General features: G+C 42.2%; 1 protein-coding gene across 1 annotated transcript; it reads right to left on the bottom strand.

Moving 5' to 3' along the window:
* Positions 1 to 13,097: 13,097 nt before the first annotated feature.
* LOC117694142 (melanoma-associated antigen 10-like) lies at positions 13,098 to 14,045 on the bottom strand. The gene has a single exon (XM_034484922.1). It carries the CDS (start codon positions 14,043 to 14,045, stop codon positions 13,098 to 13,100), a length of 948 nt encoding a protein of 315 aa, XP_034340813.1.
* Positions 14,046 to 17,119: the final 3,074 nt, after the last annotated feature.

Here is a 17,119-nt window from a genome sequence, read left to right as displayed (position 1 = left end):
ATGTAGGTTACAATTACGTGTCCCAGTAATTAAGATGAAGTTATGTTTAGAAGGTCACAAAAGGGTTGAATTCCCTAATACAAAACGTGGAGCTTTCCCAACAACTGGGAATTCTGTCCTCATGAAGAAATCCTGGAGATCACTTAACTATTCTGTCTCCTTCGAAATTTCCAAATAAATTATCACTGACCATATCTTTAGGCATGTTTCTTCTTTAAGCCAAACACTATTTCAGAAATTTAGATGCTATTAAGTGTGGGGAGCCGACAGAAGGCGGCTATCATCCTTGCAGCCATCTTGAGCCATATACCCTGACAAGAGGCTTGTTTACAATAGCCAACAACAGCTGAGCACACTCTGATAACATCTTGCTTTAGATACCCAGGATCTTCCCTTGGGTGTGTGAGACTTAAAGGTGTGATTTAGAGCTGAGACTTAAGGGTGTGACTTAGAGATCAGATTTAGAGACAAGGCATAAGGGTATGACTTAAAGGTGTGATTTAAGGGTGTGGCTTAGAAGTGAGACATATAAAAGGCAAGAGGCAAGCAGAAGAGTTCAGTACAACTTGGAGTACAACTTGGAGTAGTAATTAGGCATTGAGGAAGAAGACTTATTAGGTATTAGGCACTTGGCACTTGGAGGAAGAACTTGGAATTAGACATTAGGCACTTAGCACTTAGAAGAAGTAACTTGGAACTTGGAGGGACTAGGGACTAGGAACTAGAGACTAGGAACTCAAGATTTGGGACTTGGAGAGAAGAAGAGAGACTGAAGAATAAACGGGATTGAATCACACTCTGTCTGGTCTCCATTCCTCACGTCCATCCTCACTCTCTCTCTTGCTGAACCCTGACCTGCAGACCTGAGCTGCTTGGGGCAGTGCGGGCTAACAAGTTAGTCCCCAAGACTTTTGGCAGTGCGGGTTCCAACATTGACAGAACTTCCGAGACACTTGGGCCCCCAAATGTGGGGCAGCTCAGTTCTCAACAATTAAGAGGATGATGCATGATGTTTCCTGCACTGTATCCCAGCTAACCCCATTAACTTAACAAGGAAATCCATGCCATTTCTAGTGCGTTTCCTTCAACTGTGCAAATGTCAGTACTTTGGAACAACTCTGTATCTCAGACAAGTAGCTGTGAGCAATATAGTCCAGTTGCCATAGCCAAAGGCTTGCTGTCTCCATACAAGACCTCAGAAGCCACAGGAAACAGTATGAAGCAGAAAAAGTATTGGAGCAATTTTTCAAAGACATACATAGCCAATCATTCTCAGAAGCAGTGAGATAACTAGCTAGCCGCAGGCATTCTACATTTAGTGCCCCAATCTCATGCAGCTGAACATATCACAATAACTTACAGGCTTTGCATACCAGGCTGAGTACTATGAACCACTAGAGTTGACCAAAGATGTTACGTCTCCAGAATTATACATGAGTACATCTATCATATAAGTAGGAGGAATTCCTAAAGGAGGTTGAGTGTCTGAAATGCCTCTGATCCATTCATCCAACAGGCCAGCTCATAGAGACCTTATTACAGCAATGATACTTAGCATTCCCAGTCCCATACTTGGACATATTGCTAAGTGGCAAGGAGCCTGAGAATTTCCTAGATCGGCCTTGCTGAATGGTTTCTATCTGGATCCTTGCAATGCTCTTCACTTGCTGAGTTCTTCCTGTCTGTTCTCTCACCCAGGCTCTTGGATACTCTTTCTATAGAATCTATGTTCTTCAAAGAAAGAAGGGGGTGCTCTATTGAGATTTAAAGATTTAAAACCATCTGTAAATTTATGAGAATGTAAAGTAGCTAGTAATTTCTGAATACAATTTTGACAATATTTATAAAAAATAAAATATTCATATAACTTGTACATTAGCCCAATGTCCATGCTATCTTCTTATTATAAAGGATGTATATTTACACAGTTATTCATGTTACTGTTAGTGTGCATAACAGCTGTAATAATTAAATGGAAAGTGAGAAATAACCTCTTTGTCCATTTGGATGAGATGATTTGACTAATTATGGATCCTTCTTCCTACTGTGTTGCTTTCTAGCATTAATAGGAGAGGAGGTACTTAGTCTTACTGCAATTTAATATGCCATGATTGGTTGATATCCACTGGAGTCCTGCCCATTTCTGAAGGAAAATGGAGGGGGTGTGGATGAGGAGAAGGGAGTGGAAGTGGGAGATAGGAGGAGAGGAGGGAGGAGAAACTGCAGTTAGGGTGTAAAAATAAATAAATAAATAAATAAATAAATAAATAAATAAATACCAGAAAAATTATGTCCCTTGAATGCTTTAGAATTCTAGAACATGGTGACAAAGTTGAGATAGACCTACAAATGCTATCATGGGAAGAAGTACATCCATTTTAATAAGTGTTGAAGCCAAGTTGAAGATCAATAAGTACATCATTAAGCATCTATGCTAATATGATTCATACTTTTATAGCAAAACTTGTATGAAAATGACAAAAATAAGCTCAAAACTCATAAATATCAGAATAATCATTGTGATCTTAGAAGGGACTAAAATTTGAAAGGGACAATTATATTTATAAAATTAGGCTGTTTTGCAGCTAGAATGAACCCACTACTTTTTAAAACTAAAATGTTTAAATAAGCCTAACTGGTTCCATCATATGAACCTGAGGCTGCCAAACCTGTTGTTCAGGGAACATTGAATACAGGCCAAGGCATACTGCTCTCAAATGCCTGGATATGACAAACATACCATAAGGGAAATATTCTTGTTTCCTCCTAACACCTGTGGATTTTGGTGTTATCTTATTCCCAGATAGGAAAGCAGAAGGTATGCCTGGTGACAGGGACTCTCAAACAAAGTGCTACATAATAAATATTCTTCCAAAAGCAACTGTTACAGTTTGTGAGGCAACAACACTGTCTCCCTGGAAGTTTTTCTGAGACCGCACCTACCTTGACTTTTATGAATTCTGTAACAGATGCTTATCACTGTTTTGTTTGATTTTTGGAACAAGATCTCATATCTCTAAGGCTATGTGACCCAGGCCAGCCTTGAACTTCTAATCCTTCTGCTTGTACTTCTCAATTGTCAGAATTACAGGCATTCAATCCCTTCCCTAGATTTGAGCAGATATTTTTGATTCCTACATTATCAGCCTCGTTTTAAAGTATTATGGGAAAGCTAACAATAAATGCCAACCTTTTGTAGTCAAGGGCAGTTTTCTGTACTGCCCTCTTCAACATTATCCAACCTATGGGAGGCTGAGAATTTTTTCCTTCAGATGATTCCTCACCTGTTTGTCTCACTATGCTCCACATGACCCTTTTGACCTGAACAACTGAACAGTGGCATTAGTCATACTGACAGCCAGTAACTTCCCATGGGTGAGATTCCAGAGAGAATTACAGTGAAATCATGGGGAAGTATATTTTCTCTTTAAAATGGAGACGGCATATCTACCAAGGAAACATTTCTCACCTCCAAAGGGGATGGTAGGGTCTTAGAAATTGGTGATCAGTAGATGGCTGTTGCACATCTCTTGCTTGACAGAACATTGCGGTCTGATCACATAAGCAGGCATAATTATCTGCTTATACACCCAGTTCCCACATGCTAATATGATAGCAAAACCCTATTGCAACTACATAAATACCCAGTCAAAGTCTACTTCCTGATCACTGAGATGTAGAATAAGTGGCTTCTGGGTAAAGACAACCAGATACATAAAATCAGTCAACACCAGTTTTATAAAATTATATCTTTGACCAGGATCCATGGCTTTCCAATGGGATGAGAGTGAGTTGCAACAGAAGGGAGACTTTTGCAGGAAGCAACAATATTCAGTGTCCCAGGGATGGCAGGGCATCCTTTTCTAGTCTTCAGAGAAGACAACAAGGGAGTCAGAGTAAAGGGCAAGGTGCATAGTTGGAAGGACAGACACAGGAGCATGAATTGGATCTGATGCTCTATGTTTTAACAGTCCCTTTACTCTGAAAAGTATGCCTTGTTTCATGAAGTTTATATGCTATCCATCTTTCATCTTTAAAATCCTAAATACAACTCTGATTCCTTGAGGTTGGTTAAGAAGTTTTAGTTGGTGGATATTATGTAGTAACATTTTGCAGGGTCTTTGCAATGTTTCTAAAGTCTGTCTTCCTCTTGTGTCAGGCAATTTCCCACATCCAAGTCCTGAGAGGAGAGGCCTACATCTTAGGGGTAAGGGTAGAGTACTGTTCATCCCTCAGCTGAAAGACAGCTGGTTTGAAGTGGGCTTATTCTGGGATAATGTATGCTTTGTAAGGACCCTCACCTGCTGCCCAGAGAGTTCCTGCCAATATCTGCTGGATGTGGGGACCCAGGAGAATGGAATCTCCTCCTCTGACACACTTCAGTAATGTGAGGTGACACCTGTAGGTTCAGTAGCCACACCCTCTGCACCCTGATGCTGAGGGCACAAAAATGCTGCTGCTGTTCATGAAAGGGCTAGGCTGACCCAAGTGTGTGGAAGACTACACTTGGAACAGTGCAAAGGGTTTGACAGCATCACACACAGATTCTAGGCCCATGTTTAGATGTTAATTTACTACCACAGGATTTATTTTTTGAAGCAAGAATTAAACATGTTCTTTTACAGAGAAAATGGTGATTTTTCCCCCTCAGGCAATAGTTCTGAGTTCAAGAACATATTTATGAATCTGAGTAGTGCACAGATTATACATTTGTTTTCTGAGTGTTTATCTTCCTCTTCTTCCTCCTCTTCCTCTTCCTTTTTCTCCTCCTCCTCCTCCCCATACCCCTCTTCTTCCTTCATAGTGTTTGCCCTTACAAATATGGCTGAGAGGGCAGCTTTCAGGATAGATCTGCATATCTTAAACACAGACATCATGGAGCTATATCTGAGGTACCATGAGCAGCTTCTGGGCACATGCCCAGCCACTTCCATCTCAACAGTAGCTGATGGACAATCTGTATCATTATCTGAAGAGCCATCTTTATATGGGCTACTTGTCTCCTGAGATGGAGAGGTGTCTGGGGCACTTATAGGGATGTCGCTCTTTCTAAATGTACAAAAAGGACCCTTGGAAAGGTTGCCTGCAGGTGTCTCTTTGTTGCTAAATACCTGCTGGGACTTCATGCCATCTTCCTTGGCCTTTTGTAACCCTGGGGGATGTCTGGTGGGTAAAAGTTTCATCGTTATTGGACCGGGTCCTGGCTCCTCAGCACTTGTGAGATGAGATTGTGCCTCACATACCTGAGCCAAGGTGTTTCCCCATCTGCTTCTCTCAGTATTCTCCAGCTCTGGCTTGTCCCTCTGGAAGTTGTAGTTACAATAGACCTGAAATGAAATGGACTAGGTTAGCCAGTTTGAAATGCAGCTATACAGAGCCCACCACATTCTATTGGTCCTTTTGGGGAATGGAGAATGACTGAAGAGGCTGGAGAGAGGTGATATGTGCTGCAGCAGGACCCCCAAAAAGAGCAATGAGTCATCAGTAAAGATGGCGAAGCATGTATGTGACTTAACTGGCTTCTCAGAGCCTGCCTACCTGCCTGCCTGCATACAAATGTTCAAAGGGAAGCCTGGAGTTTAGTGTCAGAGTCTATTACTTTTACCTTTCAGTAAACAACATCCCCTGCCATATGAGAGGCTTGAAGCACATCATTCATGGGGTGTGCGGATAGGAATATGTTCTCATCACAAAACTTGGGAGACAAAGAATTTGTACTTTACCATCATTTTGCTGTTCTCTCCAGAGCACAGTGCAGAATCCTCTGGGAAAATCTTTCTGAACACATGCAGGTTGAGCTAGCAAATGAAAATCTTCAAGCTTTCCATTTCAAATATCTTTCCTGCACCCCTGTGGTGAAGGACCTCTCTCTGAAACATGTCTACCTCAGTGGTTATGTTGTCTCTGTCCTCACTCCAGTTCACGGACTCAAAGGCTATCATCCAAAGCTTCCTAAGGAAGGGAAGACTCAGGAAGTCATTGTCACCTTCCTCATTGGCTATAGGTTGGCTTTGGACTTCAGGGTGGAGGTTCTCTTGTAAGGCTGAATCTGCTTTATCTCCTGTACTGACTAGGTCACCTGGCCCCAACAAACCTTTCCTTGAATATACCTGTGGTTCAGATGAAGAATTGGATGGTGTCTTTCTGTCTGGCCTTTGTCCAAGAAGCAGGTCCAGCTTGGAGGTACAGTGCTCACTCACACATCTAACTGGCCATCAGGCATATTCTGGACTGCAGAGTACTAAAGATCTCTCAAGATAGTCCAGACTGCTATCCTTTCACTACAGGTGGCCCACAAATAGTGGCTGCTAAATTCTAGCATAGTAGTGGGGCACCCATCTGATGAAGTCATCCTCTTTGTCATATGAAGTCTCAAGGTAGGTAATAGCCAATCTGGACCTGGATATCTAAAGTTGTTTAAGGATGTGGAAAAGTTACAAGATAAAACTATTTGCTCAAAAAGTTTCTAGAACAATCTTCTGTGCATCTACAAGCATATTCTGATAAGGTCTACTGTTGCATCAGCTGAAAAACAAAATCTGTTTCTTTTTCTGTTTCTAAAGTGAGGATGGAAGTTACCTTCCCCCTCCTCTCTGCTTTACTTAAGTATCTGCCCTCATTTAGTTCAAGCCTGGGCATCCTAAAGTCTGGTGATGACAGATAGGCTCCTAGGTGACTCTGCCTCCAGTACAGCATAGTCTAGCCTTGCTTGATACCTCAACACTAGTTCCTACACATCTTCTCACATTGTTCTCTTCAAATTGTTTCTGCTTTCTTGGATCTGTTTAGATGAACCCAAATAAAGAATGTTGTCTATAACATATGCCTGTTCACAAGCATGGTAATGTATGTGTGATTCTGCTTGATCATCAGTGGTAATTTTACTCCAAACTCTGTTATGTGGCTGGTTAGCTTTCTCCTCAGCTGTGTTTTAAATTTACATGTGGAATTCCACTTGCCTTTCAGTGTCAATGTTTTGTGGATGTCAAGAGGAATTCCAGTAGTCTTCCTTTTTTCCCAACAGAATTTATTTTAATGGCCCAGGACATGTTCATTTTTGATGCCTGGTTTTTGAAGGCTCTGTTATAATCAAAGCTCCTACTTGTTTAGCTAGATATGATTAAAGCAATTGAAACCTGACAGGCATTAGTATGTATTTGTCATGAAGTTAGGAGGCCTCATGGGATGGTTAGGAGGCTTTTCTCTTTCTCTGTTTAAATAATTGACTAGAGTAGGACTCTTTGGTTGAGTACCTACCGGTATATAGCCCAATATGACTCTTCAGTGGTGTGTCTCTTTTTGTGTGTCCAAAGCTCTGAGTAATACACTCTTCTTTATTTTAGACCCTGGTGCTCATTCATGTTTTCAGGAGTGTGCCTGTTCCCACTGGTCATGATACTGCCCAGGAGTGTAGCTGCCTTTGAGTCATCTATGGTTCTGTAGTGACCTCAATAAACTCATTAGTTAAAACAGTTGAAGAGGTGAAGCCATTCCTTTGGTCTATCAGTATTGCCTATATGGGGGTGGTGGTGGTGGTGGTGAAATCCTTTCTTCTCATCTTCTTGAAAAAAAACATGTGACACAAGGGACCAATCAGTGACTAACAGAATAAAAGATAAAGTAAAGGTATGGCCAGTCTCTCTTCTGTGGTATGGAATGGTGTGTCTCCTAGTTATTGTAATAGTTGTGTGGTCTTGGCTATGGATTGTAAGATATGCAGTTGATTTTGAGCTCTCTGCCTAAGTTTGAACTTACCCAGGGCAGAATTTCAATAGGAAATAGACATGAGAAAGGATTCATCCTTGTTTACATCTGAGGCAGCATCAAAAAATGGATAAAGAAAGAGAAAGATCCAGAAGAATCTGATTCCCATTGCACCCTTGTCTTGGAGGAAGGAGCTCTTATGAGATGCAACCTATTCCAGCTCCTCCCCTAACTGCATGCTCAAGGTTGCATGCAGTTGAAGATAACACAGAGCTACCAGAGTAGATTAATTAATACTTGCTAATGTGAAGACATTTGGCTCTGATAGATTATGGAGTTATATTAATCTACAACTCAGAAAACTCCAAGAACAATGGGTGACAATTGATGTGTAGGAAGAAAGATTAAGCCAGTCCTATATGTCAGTAGTTAAACCCTCTGAGATTATACATTTTACCTTCTGTGGCATACATACATACTGCTTCAATACATTTTGCCTGTGACTATTGCTGATTTTTTTATTGCTGGTTTTTCTAAGAGAGCAAATAAAGGCCTGTATGTTTAGATGAAACAGGAGCTTAGATGAGCCCAAGACACTTTTAACAGCCAAGTCAAATGGGACTGGTGTGGAGGCCAGAAGGCACAGAAGTAATGTTACCAGCATTATTAGGATCAGAGCGTGCATTCTAGCATGCCTTAACAAATGAGATTTGGACATCTATTCTCAATAGGCCAATCAATGAGAAAACTTAGTTACTCACTGTGGCCACTGAGAAGAGAGTCAGAGATCCAGTGACTATGTCAGCAAGTCTGTCATCACAATCCTAAAATGAGGTTAAGGTTTTAATAGAAAACAAAATTCTGTATAACTAATCAGTTGGGTCTAGTTATGTGCCATGATTAGGGTTTCCATTGCTTCAATAAAACACCATGACCAAAAGGCAACTTAGGGAGGAAAGGGTTTATTTGGCTTACACTTTCATATCACTGTTCATCATCAAAGAAAGTCAGGACAGGAACGAAAACAGAGCAGGAACCTAGAAGCAGGAGCTGATTCAGAGGCTGTGGAGGAGTGATGCTTACTGGCTTGTTCCCCATGACTTGCTCAGCTTGCTTTCATATAGAATCCAGAAACACCAGCCCAGTTTGGCACCACCCACAATGGACTATCCCTTCCTTATCAATCATTAATTAAGAAAATGCATTACAGGCTTGCCTATAGCCCAATGTTATGTAGGCATTTTCTCAATTGAGGTTTCCTCTTCTCAGATTACTTGAGCATGTGTCAAGTTGACAGACAACTATCCAGCACAGTATAGTCCCTCAAACCACCATTGTTTCCGTTCCAATCTATCTTTCAAAGTCTTTTGCTAAGTTATAAATCTGTCCAGAGAGACAAACTCCTATTTTAGCCAACAAAATCAGTCCCTAACTATCAAGGTAATAGACCCAGAACAGCAAATTGTCCACCAAGTCAGAGTGGATTCCTAGTTCCCTGGGAAGATAGAATGTGTAGGCTCCTAAGTATTTATATCTCATTCCAGTGTGAGCATCTCAAACCATGGCACACTGCCCTCAGGGGATAAGGCTGATCTATAGTAAAGGCAGGAGCCTTCTGCGATGTCCAGTGTTGCAGGGAGGACATGTGTCTGAAGCCATCATAGGACAAGCTAATAACTAGTGGGTGATCTCCCAGAGATGACCGCCTTAGAGTAAATTCTACAATGGAACTTCAGTAGGCAAGCCCCAGGAGAAAATCATTTTAGGAAAGATTCCTGTTACTAATATGCTTTTCTTGTTATTATTAAACATATAAAACAATGAATAGGTATTAGACCACTCTTTTTGAGATCTCTGCAGATCTATGAATACAATCCTCAAATTGTGTTTGACTCATGCAGTAATCTTTTTAAAAATTATTTTTAAATTTAAATAGTATATTTTGAAAAAGTTAAATACATAAAAAGTTTAGCTTTTATTAGTTCAACATTGTTTTCTGTGTACTTACTCAGTATGTAACTCATAGTTCAACATAGTTCTGGAAGCTTGAAGAAGCACTTTGAGGTTTGAATCTTACTCCAAAATTTATTTTCAATTTATGTAAACTAATATTTCTAACTAAAAATATATTCTTCTCTTATACAATACATCCTAACTACAGTTTCCACTCCCTACACTCCTTCCAGCTCCATTCACACCTCCCAGCTCCCAGATCTACTCCCCAACTGTTTCCTCTTCAGAAAAGAGCAGGCCTCCAAGCGACAACAACAACGAAACATGACAAAACAGGATACAATAAGACAAGGCAAAAAGCTTACATATCAAGGCTGGACAACACAATGGGAGGAAAAGAGTCCCAGGAGCAGGAAATAGAGTAAGAGACACATCTTCTCCCACTGTTAGTAGTCCCACAAAATGACCAAGCTAACAGCCATAATGTGTAGAAGAATTTTAAACCAGCAACATAGCTGCTCTGCCAAGGGATCACATCCAAAGACCTTCTAGATCTGTATGATCTGGCTGGGATGACATGCCTTTAATCCCTCTGCCTAGACTATAGACACACCTTTAGTACACACATTTAATCTCAAACAATGAAGATAAAGTTAGCCATATTTGAAAGTGATGTCTAATGGGTGGGAAGACAAAGTGACAAATCAAGGAAGTATTTGATAGACGGAGTCAGAAATAGGATATGTCCAACTCTCAGGAGAACACAAAAAAAAGAGAGGCTGCTTAAGAAAGCATAAGAGAGAGGGAGGATAGCAGAGGCAATTTTACAGAGACAGGCTGTAGGTGGAGACAGAAAAAAACAAAGAATGAGAAGGAGCCAGAAGATTAGAAGAGTTAGTTTGAGTTAGTTTGAGGCCAAACAGTGCAATTCAGTCAAGCCAAAGAGAAGCCAGTTTGAATAAGTCAGCTTGGAGGAGTTTGGGCCAGAATAGCTGAGTTGAACCAGCGAGCCACAGTTCAGAAAGAACAAGAAAGGGTGAATTTATTCTGCCATAAGCCTCTGAGGTGACAATTACATCTGGCAAATAAAAGATACTTTTAGATCAACATATAGGCAGAGGACCTGATGTAGACCAAAGCAAGCCCAGTGCTTGGTGCTTTTGTCTCTGTGAGCCCATGTCAGCCCTGCTTAGTTATTTGGTGGGCCATGTTCTACTGGTGTCCCCCATCACCTCTGACTCCTATAATCTTCCCTGCCCAACTTCCCTGGTGGTTGCTGAGCTCCAAGGGGAGGGACCAGATGAAGACCTCCAATTTAGACTCTATCTCTGCACAATATCTGGCTGTGGGTCCCTGCACCTGCTCCCAACTGCTGTTGGAGGAAGCCTCTCTGATGATGACTGTTTGTGAGTATAGCAGACTATCATTAGGAATCATTTCATTGATTTATGTATTTTTAGACCAGTCCTGTTTGGTTCTATCCTAGGTCTCTGGGCTATCCAGTTTCCAATCATATACAGGGCAATGTAGTGCATGGACATTAAGTTAAACCAAACACTGGTTGGCCACTTCTACAAGCTTGCACCACCATGCCCCTTGCAGTGCCCCAGCACAGTTTATAGGCATGAAGTTGAAGGATTTGTGGCTGAGTTTGTATTTTCTTTCTGTAACCTGTAGAGTGCCTTCCCGAACCAAGGAGACTAGAATGTTGGAGTGAAGGCTCCATTCAGGTATCAGGTTGACTTCATTACATTCAATTAGTTATTTGATGTTTTTCTCTGCAGTGGAGTCCCACTGTCAGTGTGCAGGAATCTACCCTCTGTCCTAGCATCAGCATGGGTTGTTTGGGGATCTCCATGGGAACTCCTCAGCCAAAACCTCAACCAAATGCGATGTGTTCCCAAAACTGGAAGCCTTACTTGGTCACCAAAGATGGTCAGTTCAGACTCCATATCCTTCATTACTATGAGTCCTTTGTCACTGTCTTAGTGAGGATTTGCATTGCTGTGAATGGACACTATGACCAAGGCAAGTCTTATAAAGGACAACAATTAATTGGGGCTACCCTACAGGTTCAGAGGTTCAGTCCATTATTATCAAAGGTGAGAAGCATGGCAGTGTCCCAGCAGGCAGGCATAGCACTGTTGTTCTATATCTTGGTCCTAAGGAAACCAGAAGACTGGCATCCTCAGGCTGCTTGGAGGAAAGTCTCGAAGTCAACCACAATGACACAGTTCATAAAATAAGGCTGCACCTATTCCAACAAGTCCACACTTCGTAATAGTGGCATTTCCCATGAGTCAAGCTTTTTCAAACTACCACAATCAGGACCTTCATAGATTTCAGGATGTTTCCACTGCACTAGGCTTCCACAACCCCTGACACACACCTGCAAATGTTCCCCAATTCCATCTGTCTCTCCCTGTACTCTCTCCATCTATTTCCCCATCCCTCCCACTCCTGTCCTTGTCCACCCTCAATTGAACTGCAAATGTTATTCTATTTTCTCTTCCCAGGGAGGTTCATGCATCCCCTCCCCAGCCATCCTCTTTACCTAACCTCTCTGGGTCTGTGGATTTTAACTTATTATCATTTACTTAACAGCTAATAGCTGTTTAAAAGTGAATGGATGCTTTTCCTACATGAGAGCCTGGACCTTGTGGGGATCAGATCCCCTGGAAGAGGATTCACAGACCTTTGAGCTGTCATATGTGTATGACTCCCAAACTGCCTTGATTTACAGCATTGACATTACTTGCCCTGGCAGACCTCTCCACAAACCTTCTGTACTTGTGTTTATGGTCTGAAAGAATCTCTAGCTGTATTGACAAGGATGCAGATCCTGCCCTTGCCTTATCTTCAGAAAATGATGGTACTAGCTTCTACCATATCAAACTTTTCTATAGGTTAGGAAACATCTGGTTTCTGCCATGCCCCAACACTAACAAAGGACTTTACAAAGAACAGGTGCTCAGAGAATGCTTTTGGGTTATAAATTCCATTTATTTATTAATTTTTAAAGTTTTCATTTTAACTAGTTAACAACACTAAACAGTGTAAGGCAATCAAAAATTACTTTTATTCTTGTTCAAATTAATGCCAAGATTTTTCCCATTGCCCAGAAAATTCCAATTTTAATGCCAATGGTATCTTTTGACATTTTACAAATTAAAACAGAAATCTTTCTCATTTGTTTTCAAAATAATAAAATTCTTCAAACCTGGATCAATAACAATGTATTCACTACAAAAGACTTAAAACTAAAGGATCTTATGACAAGAGTATTAACATTTTGGAATACCAAGAATCTTAAAGTCACTTAAAATAAAAGTAGAATGCTTTGTGCTCTCCTCCCACCAGCTCTCAGATGGGGGTGCAATCCTTGGATCACTGACTCAGCCTGAACTGATGCTGGATGGGAACACTAGACTATGTGCAGGTCAGAGCAGAGGTACCATCTGCTGGGCGGTCCTGGCCTGGGCCCTCTCTAGCTCATCTCTCAAAGCCTCTGCATACCTTTCAGTGTAGGCTCTGGGATCAATCTTAGCAATGCTGGCAAAAAACTCTAAGACTTTCATTTTGGTGGTTTCTGCAAAGGCCCTTGGGCCCCATAGGAACTCATAGCTAAGAGGATCACTATTAGGCACCTGCCTGTATTCCAGGTACCCTTCCTGCACAAACTCCTCAGAGATGAGCTTCCTGGGGTCTTGATGTATGTAAGGATCCCTCCCACCACGCAACCCTATGTTATTCAGCATTTTCCAGATAATCTCCTCACTGACACAGTTTCCCTTCATGAAAATGACACCAAGTACAACTATGAGGAGACCTGTCTTGGGCTTACCCTGGACATTAGTCAGCATTCCATCATAGGTGAGCCCCAGGGCAGTGACAAGGATGTAGGAGTGGACAAATGGGTCCACTTCTATCATGTCAATGCCAAAGACCAGTTTTAAGCACTCAGAGGCCTCACTAAATATCAGAGGGTAGTACGCATCGTACTCTCTACCAATACTTTCCAGCATTTCTGCTTTGGTAGTGAATGCCTTCATTTGATATTTGAAAAGCAGAAAGTCCACCAAGTCATACACCTTTATGTACTGTGCATTGTACAACATACGCATTGGGTCTTCCAGCTCCTCTCCTTGGCTGGTGGAAGCTTCCTCAGATGGGCCTTCAGGAATGGAGTCCAGTGACACAGGGGGAGAGGAGGCTCTCTGAGGACTCTGGGGAGGACTTGGTATTCCACTACCATACACCTCCTTTGAGGTGGGAGTGGCTTCCTCCTCACCTACCACGGCCATTGTAGCCTGGGCATTGTCTAACTCCCTTTGGCCCTCAGTACTGCCTTGGAGGTTGCAGTAATGGGTGTTATCGGGATTATCCATTGTGCCTTCCTGTAACAATAGGCAGGATAGTGTCCCAATCACAGCATCGAGGATATACAGGCCTGGTGGGGAAAGGAAGAGAGTGAGTGGATTCTGCTGGCAGCCACTGTCTCACAGCCCTCAAAACTTCATGTTATTTGATTTCTTTTGAGTCGTGCTCTATCTAGGGTCACAAGGACTCTTAGCAGACCTAGAACCCTGAAAGCCTGAAACATGAAGTGACCTAGCTATCTGAGGTGAAACCAAGTCACAGAGCAGGTAGCCTCAGGGATACCATCTGAATATTTGAGACCAGGAAATCTGGAGTGTCTATATTCTAAGCTGTTGGTACCATTGATATATACTTGTAGTATGTACCTCCCTGTAACTTCTGAGGCTACATAGCTTTGTGCTTATATATGAACTGAAGACACTGTCTCAGATGAAGCCTTTCATCTCCTACCTTCTGAAACTATTATAAGAGATGCTGAAAACATCCCACAGCTGTAAACTGCTAGTTTGAAACAGTTCCCACTCCATATGAAGGGTGATGTGGATTTTGAGGGGGTTGGGTAACCCTACTTAAGGTAAATGGTACCTTCTATGATCAATCATTCTGGGCCCTCAGGTTCCCCTATCAAGGACCAGATACTGCACTTCTGTGGGCCTGTAGCAAACTCTTAACTGTTCACCTCTATGAAACACAGTAACAGGGATTAAGAGTACTTCATATCTGGCTCATGTTCAATTCAATGTTTTCCATGTGTCCTGAAATGTTGGAGGTCTCAACACTCACCTTGATAAATGGTAAGGACTGAAGTGCTTCCCCTGATGATCCAAAGCTAGTTTCTTTAAGCCAAGACCCTATTTCTGTGAAACAGAGGGAAGAGGACATGAGGTGATGGAATGCATCTATGGTCCCCGGGTTTTCTCACAGCTGACAGGAGGGCAGGGAGGGAACAAGGCCCTTTTTTAAATGGCATGACTCCTTCAGTCCTTACCTTGAGTCCTGACACTCCTGAGATCTTCCCTCTGATGACTCCAGTCAAACTCCCCTTTACCAGATCTTTCAGCTCCCTGAGACCAGTGACCTGCAAACAAGATGGGGTGCCTAGGCTGGATAGCCCTAGCCAGCACTGTGGAGGTCAGGTATGTGAGAAATCTTTGTGAGGCCTGTGACAGGGGTTTCCTTGACTCATCCATTGGAGGTTCTTACTTGGACCATGCAAGATCCCAGAAACCCTGTTTTTAAGTAAAGCCACCCACTCTGGTCAACGTCCTTACCTTCTTGAGATCTGAGAAGGTGTCACATCCCTTTACATCTGTATGGGTTGTCCTGGGATGTTCACATGACCTGGGCTCATCTCTGCTGATATTAGAGTTTTCTAATTCCATCTGAGGTTCATTCATCTGACTTGTACTCCCTGACATCTTCCCTTACGTCCAGATGACACAAGACCTCATTTCTCCAAAGACTCCCACCTTCCTGCCCAATGTAGAAGCAAGCATGCTACTTAGTGCTTCTGAGTGTTGGCCTCAGAATATAACCAGGCAGTACAGTTACTTCTTTTTGTGCTGTGAACATATACAGTCCCCAGAAGTACATGTCTGAGATATGGATAATTCTGGGACTCCTCTCTCTGTTTACCACATGTAGTTCCCTCTGCCAAACAGACATCACCCCTAGAATCAAAATCTTCACTTCCTAGAGAAGTCCCATCAAAAATCATAAAGCATAAAGGAGAGGCAGACACAGAACCCACATACCCAGGGCTCTCTGGACACATTAAGAGAGGTGGATAGGTATTATGACATGCCTTGTTGTGGAAGGGATTGTACTTTTTCCTTACTTTTAGTTCTCACCATAGTAACTCAAACTCATCTAGACTGCTTACAAATGCTGGACACCTCCTCTGGTAACCTTTATGTGGCTCTCTCTGCTTCTCTGATAATATCCTTTAGTGAGAACACTCACTGTCCTTGGAGAGGAGAAACAAGTGACAATGAAGCATATCTGTATACCTGTGGGTAGGGGGCTCACAAAGCTTATGAGAGCAGAACTGACAGCACGTGGCCATGCTGGATTACATGTGTACTATGTAAGGTGTGCTGCCCTCAGTGGACCCTAGATATTACCTTGACTGCTGAGGTACCTATCCTAGGACCTCTTTTTACATGGACATCAGAAAAGGTTCTGACCTTATATCTACTGAGAACAAAGTAGGCCACTCCCCTGATTAGTCTAGCCACATGTAGTAGAGTACTATTTACAGATATATAGTTGGACTATCTGATGGGGGCATCTCTTCCATTTACCCTCTGGGTTTCACCATATCACTTCATGAAGTCTGGGCCCTCTCTACTCCAACTGTCTCCAAAAAATGATCTAAATCAGAGACCCTTTGGAGGATAGAGACTAACTCCTATGAGCACACCCCTCCCTGTTTGGTGCAGAATGGACACTGGCAAAACACAGATTTGGGATTCTTCCACCTAGGCATAAAATCTCACCTTGATTCCAAGAGTACCTGGAGGGGGTTTGGAGAGCATAATCATGATTTTAAAATGTTTTATTAACTCTTAGTTTCATACATTGCATTTTAATTATATTCAACTCCTTTCCCAAATCCTTGTAGTCCCAACCCCTTCTGTACCTACCAACCCTTGTACTCTCATATTTTTTTGGTCCTTATATCCTGCTAGAGACTTTTTGTGCCCACCCTAAACTCTCAACTAGACTCTGGAGACATTGTGTGGCTACTTTTCTTCAAGGAACCTAAAAATGGTGCTGAGTCCCCGAAGTCCATGTACCCAGATTTGGTAGCTTGAATAGAGGCTCATTCCCACAAGTCTGCACCAGTTTGGTTCAAGACCTTCAAAATGATACAAGGTAGCCAAAGGCTGTCTGGGCCTAACTACCTAGAAACAGGCTTCCACAATCCACTCTCAGCTCCCATCTTCATTTAAAAATGTTTGCTGAAACTAACTTCAGGGAACTTATGAAATGGAGCCAGGGTTCCCAGAGAGGGGGGAGCTGGGGCTCATTTTGATAAATGGGTCCCTGTTTGACAGCTCACCTTATCTATCCTATAGTA

The sequence above is a fragment of the Arvicanthis niloticus genome, chromosome X (genome assembly GCF_011762505.2).
Source record: "Arvicanthis niloticus isolate mArvNil1 chromosome X, mArvNil1.pat.X, whole genome shotgun sequence".
NCBI classification, from domain to species: domain Eukaryota; kingdom Metazoa; phylum Chordata; class Mammalia; order Rodentia; family Muridae; genus Arvicanthis; species Arvicanthis niloticus.
Note: the sequence above shows the minus strand (reverse complement) of the source record. Positions and strands in the feature narration are given on the sequence as shown.

What these genes read in the sequence shown, in the direction of transcription:
- LOC117694142 (XM_034484922.1), bottom strand. Translation starts at nt 14,045, where the DNA reads ATGGATAATCCCGATAACACCCATTACTGCAACCTCCAAGGCAGTACT.